Source organism: Seriola dumerili, unplaced genomic scaffold (genome assembly GCF_002260705.1).
Source record: "Seriola dumerili isolate Sdu_G_001 unplaced genomic scaffold, Sdu_1.0 BDQW01000189.1, whole genome shotgun sequence".
Classification (NCBI taxonomy): Eukaryota; Metazoa; Chordata; class Actinopteri; order Carangiformes; family Carangidae; genus Seriola; species Seriola dumerili.
The window spans coordinates 3,105,140-3,111,139 of NW_019174444.1; the positions used below are offsets into that span (position 1 = coordinate 3,105,140).

The 6,000-nt window shown below is 40.1% G+C and overlaps 1 protein-coding gene across 1 annotated transcript in view; it reads right to left on the reverse strand.

The window, feature by feature from the left end:
* Positions 1 to 4,101, reverse strand: part of gmds (GDP-mannose 4,6-dehydratase) — a 185,603-nt gene extending 181,502 nt beyond the window's left edge. Inside the window, exon 1 of the mRNA XM_022753071.1 lies at positions 3,850 to 4,101. Coding sequence (XP_022608792.1) covers positions 3,850 to 3,948 — 99 coding nt within the window. The 5' untranslated portion in view covers positions 3,949 to 4,101. The remainder of the gene's footprint in view (positions 1 to 3,849) is intronic.
* Positions 4,102 to 6,000: the final 1,899 nt, after the last annotated feature.

The following is a 6,000-nucleotide window of genomic DNA, read 5'->3' on the forward strand; positions in this document are numbered from 1 at the left end:
CAAAAAAAGTTGCTGGTTAATTTTCCAGAGATCATGTTATTGATTAACTGACTAATCCCTGCAGTTCTACAACTCTGTGAAAAAATCAAATACTTGTAATCTGGACCTTCATCTAAAGGAGCTTAGAGCCATTCATACTGTGGAAAAGAATGTTTGGAGATAACATGACTACCAATGAAAACAGCAGGGATCATAGTGATACTGAAAGTCTAATGATGCCATCGCATAGGCGCCGACTCAAAAATTCAAAACACGGATGGAAGATTTTAATCACATTATGTCCAATTCTACGTTTCCAGAATTGAACCCACTGTATATTGGAAAAATTATACTGAACAGTTTATGGAAATTCAATGTCTGTGGACTAATGGTCCAATGGTCCGGATATTACAGGGATAGCAAAAGGATGGAAAAAGAATGTCAATTTTCTTAGAAAATGTGTGTGATCGTTGCAAGCCATAACTGCTGCAGCTGCTGAAGCTCGCTACGTCTTGCAGCTCAACTTACTTGCTGAAGCTTAACAAACATGATATGTACCAATTTTGGTGATTTTTTGCATATAATTAAAAATGGCAGAAAAATGTTCATGACAGAAATTGGCAGGGCCTACATCAATCTCTTCAGGATCATCCACTGAATCCACAGTCACCAGTTTTGTGCCTTATGCCTTGTGTTTCCCGAGACATCAACAAAAACATTTTGCTAAATTTGTTGGCTGATCTCTCATCACCTGGTGGCGCTATCGCTCCAGTGCAGTTGAAGCACTCAAGTATGGGGAAGACGTTCAGCAGGTTTTAGTCTTGTAGCTGTTATAGTTTTTGAGATAACATCATTTTTTATCATGTTCTCATAGACGACCATTCAATAAAAAAATCATCAAGAAATTCATATAAAATCAGCTGTAGCTCTGGAACCATGTTTCTACCTTCAAGTGAGTAAGACTAGTAATGTGTCAAGAAACGTACAGAAATAAAGAAATAAATAGTCCGTGGAGGATAACAACACAAACAAGCAGATGAGGTGTTAATGAGTAGACTGAACAATGCTGTACTTTTAAAAGCTGATACCAATATCGATATTTGAGAGTAAAACTAAAAATCTGATGATGATAGTTTGGCCAATATTCATTTTTTAGACAAGTAAATAAAACAAAGATCCCTCAGGTTATAATAAAAGTTATGACAAATATATGTACTGAGCGCGTATATTCTACAGGTAAAATAAAATTTTATTATTAGAGACAGCAGTCACAATAACAATAAAACAATAAATACTTACTACATGAAAAGAAATCAATTAAATATGATTAAAGTATATTAAACTTGAATAAAGGAAAATGGGTCAAATATGCAAAGAAATGCAACCTATGTAGGATTTGGTAGCTATTTTTTTTGTATATCTGTTAACAGTTAACAGTATGTGCTAAGCAAATATCGGCTAATAGTATCGACTAAACTAAAAACTGAAATAAATATAAAAAGCTGTTTTGGACATCCTTTGAAAACTTTCATCCTCAGTCGGCCTCTGTTGACTTCCAGGTCTGAGTTTTTTATGACAGAATAGATTTTGAGTCTCTGTCCTTTCCTGCTGTAACCAAGACTCAACTTCCCAACCTGCCGGCAAAGAAACTACAACAGACAGTTAATAACGTCATCATTCTAGTAGTGTCATTTAACCAGAAACTCATGATGGTACTTGTCACTCTGCACATGACTACCTGTAAAGCCAGTTCTGCCATACTGATACATGTTTTGTTCAGGCTGTGATCCACTTAGGTGAAGCCCACCTTCAGTGCACACTGTCCTGCACATCCATAGTCCTAGATTTTGCAAACCGACACATTATTACATCACTCACAAAACTTTAATGCTTACTGAGTTTCTGTTGCACCCAAGCTGCCAAAGAGTCTGTCACTACAGGATTAACCCCACAAAAGAAGACCATACTGCTGAACTGGAGGGACCAGACTAAACATCCATCATGCATTGGTTAACTCACCAATCAATCAACTCAGATTGTCATCAAAAATGTCAAAGCATACCCAGCCATGCTCACACAATACCAGAGTAAACAACAGCTAGAGGAAATGAGCAAATAAAATAATACTGCACCTTTCCATGTCGACAAACTGTTTACTCTGTGGGAGTGCTAACAAGCAATATCAACTTTGAATATACGCAGTAAATGTCCAAATAAGAGGCTGTTATCTCTTAAAATATTGAAAGGTTAACTGAAAGGATCAGCAGGATGTGAACAGTCCTTATGTTACTTAAAAGATGTCTACGTATTGTGTTTGCGGAGATACGGTGTCGGCTTAAGTTAGCATGTTAACCAGCTAGCCACAAAACCACTTTGTACAATAAGTGAGTCACTGTAATGTCCGCCACTGGAGACAGCTCTTGGCAAGTAAAGGAATGAAGTTTGATTCTGAACTCACATTTTTTCTTCTAGACTGGTAAATAAATATCTGTTAATGCTAATGTTGGCTATACAGCAACAGTAAATACTTACATATAGCACCTTAAAAGTACAGTTTTGAGGTACTTGTACTTTTTTTCTGCCACTTTATCCTTCTACTCCAGTACAATTCAGAGGCAAATACTGTACTTTTTATTCAATCAAATTTATTTGATGACTTTACTTACTAGCTTCTTTGCAGATTCAGATTAATGATACAAAATATAATCAATAAATTGTATGTATTGATGGATTATTATAGGTTAAGATAAGATTTCATTGATTCATTGGAGGAACTGACAGTCTACCCAGCAGTGTATAAGTTTCTACAATTAGCCCCGCCTTTGCCAGCTGCAACATTAAAGTGGTTTTTGTATCAATAAATTATGTATACACACACACACACACACACACACACACACACATATATATATATAAAAAATATCATATAATCTATATAATACAATAATAAAAATATAATTATACATTATTTTGAAAGGGGCCATTCTACATAATGGATACTTTTACTCTACAATTACTCAAGTAAAACTTGAATGTATGACTTTCACTTGTTCATATCCTGTACAAACTGCTGCTTGCCTGACTGTCTGGTGTCAGGTGGCTGATGTGTAAGCTACTAAACTGGTCCTGGTCTCTCTCTCTTCTCTCTCCCCTGTCCCCCACACTCCCCTTTCTCCTCTCTCCCCCATTTCTCTCCTCTTAACCCAACATGCTTCAACTGATTGGGCTGGACTTTGCATAAAAGTTTTGCAAATTTGACAAGTCTGGTGGGTATAATGGCTCTTGAGCTAGACCTGATCGGATGTGGCCTAGTTAGCGGGAGAAATTGCACTTTTTGTGTGTTTTTACAAACACAATTAGGCCTTCATATCTCTGAAACTGTCTTTGAAACAGTCTTTATCTTGTGTTAATCTGTGTTAATCTAGTCCAGATTTGACAAACCTATGTATAGTGGATTTTAAAACAGACCTGGTTTTGGGGGGTGGATGGGCAGTGAAATTGCACATTTTGTGTTTTCACAAACAGAATTAAGCCTTCACATTTCTGACACTGTGTCTTTAAACAGTCTTTAGCTTCTCTGGATTAATCTACTCCAGATTTCATAAAATATGTGGGCTGGTTTAGAAAACCTAACTTTCCCCCATAAAAACCGAATCAGAATCTAATTTCACTTTCATAGATTGAGCTGTGGCAGGCTGGGTTTCTGCACCTGACACAGGTTTTAACAGAATGTAAACAAACGCATTCTCTAAAACAGAAACAACGGAGGAGGCGTTAAGACGTAAAGAGTAACATTAACCTTCACGAGTGTGCCTGTGAACAAGTCATTCACACAGTTACAGATACTGGCTGAGGTCTGAGTGATGTTACCTGTCCGGTGATACCGGTAATAACCGCCACCTTCCTCTCCTTCATCAGCTGTCCGTTCCCCGCGGAGCTAGCGTTAGCAGGCTCGGAGCACAGGGCCATCTCTGACTGGCTGGATGTTTAGTTTGCTGCCACACCGACTGACACAACCGGCATAAACCGTGTGTGTGTGTGTTTACAGTGTAATGAGTAGCACCGACGAGCAGCTTCCTCAGCATCCAAACTACAACACGGCTGGTAAGTGAATGACGTAGAAGGAAGCGTGTGGTAGCTCAGCCAATGGAAAAAGAGCAAGTAGAGTTAGCAGAGGAGACTTAACAGAAGAGAGGTGAGGGTCTGAGAGGGCGGCCTGTCTGCAAACAGCGGCCACTGCAGGACGGAGGGAGAACTACTGTTCTGCTCTGTTTTATCAATTCAATTCAATTCAGTTCAACAGGCTTTATTGGAGTGACCTTTTTAATGTGTTGCCAAAGCACAATTACAATCATTCAATGGAATTAAATTATCAAAGACAAAAAATGTCAATAAAAATATTAATATAATAAAATGCAAATTAAATTATTAATAGAATTAATTATTAATATATATATATATATATATATATATATATATATGTGTGTGTATATATATAGATGTGTATATATAGATATAGATATATCTATATATATATGTCAGAACACTGTTGCCTTTACTCCCCAGATCTTGGTATTTTTCGAGCTTCTCATGTTCCTTCTTCCTGATGTTGCTGTCACTCGGGATTGCTACATCTATCACCACTGCCTTCTTCTGTCGTTTGTCGATCAACACGATGTCCGGTTGGTTAGCCATCACCAGTTTGTCAGTCTAGACCTGGAAGTCCCACAGGATCTTAGCTCGGTCATTCTCAACCACCTTAGGAGGTGTCTTCCATTCTGACTGTGGGACTTCCAGCCCATACTCAGAGCAGATGTTCCTGTACACTATGCCAGCCAGCCACTTGGTTATGGCGTCCCATTTACGCTGTTGCTGTCTGCATTTAGCACCCTGCTATTTTGTGCTGTCTCAGGAGCATCTTTGCACAGCCTGCACCTGGGGTCCTGTCTGGTGTGTATAGACCCCCGCCTACTAAGTGCCTGCTCTTGTGCTTCCATGACTAGTGCTTCTGTGCTGTCTTTAAATCCAGCCTTTTCCAGCCACTGGCAGGATTTCTTGATATCAGCCACTTCATCTGTCGGTGGTACATGCCGTGTAGCGGCTTGTCCCTCCATGATGGTTCATCCTCCTCCTCTGCATTATCGGGTTTCTGCTGCCTGAGGTATTCACTTAGCAGTTCATCTTCATGTTGATGGCTCGGACCTTGTTGTTCCCATTCAGCTGACTTTTCAGGACCTGCGGCCTCCTCATGGTTCCCATTTGGCTGCGGAATCCCAAGGTATTTGTAGCTGTCCTGAACATCTGTAATGCTACCTTCTGGTAGTTCAACCCCCTCAGTTCTAATCCTCTTCCCTCTCTTTGATACCATCTGACCACACTTATCTAGTCCAAATGACATTCCAAAGTCGTTGCTGTAGGTCCTGGTGATGTGGATCAGTGAGTCGATGTCTCGCTCATTCCTGGCATACAGCTTGATGTCATCTATGTAGAGGAGGTGACTGATGGTCACTCCACTTCGGAAACGGTATCCGTAGATACTCTTTGAGATGATCTGGCTGAGCGAGTTCAGGCCTATATGCAGAATGGCAGCGGGGACAGTGCATCACCTTGGTATATGACGCACTTGATGGTAACTTGTGCAATTGGCTTCGAGTTGGCCTCCAGAGTTGTTTTCCACAGCCCCAAGTGACATATTTAGCAACCAGCACTGCACATTCTGTCCCTGTCTGTTTCACCCAGCAGCACTTGATGAGGAAGAAACCTCCAAAAGGAGCAGACTCAGGATGGGCGGCCATCATGGGAGTTTCCTCCAGCAGTTTAGGCCTAAAGCAGCATAACTACGGGATGGTTCAGGGCTCACCTGAGCCAGCCCCGACTATAAGCTTTATCAAAGAGGACAGTTTTAAGCCAAGTCTTAAATGTAGACCATCAAGACCACATCAGATCAGGGTTGTATATATGTCTGTCTAGTCCAGATTTGACAAGTTTGGGTATTGTGGCTTTTGAGCTAGACCACATCTG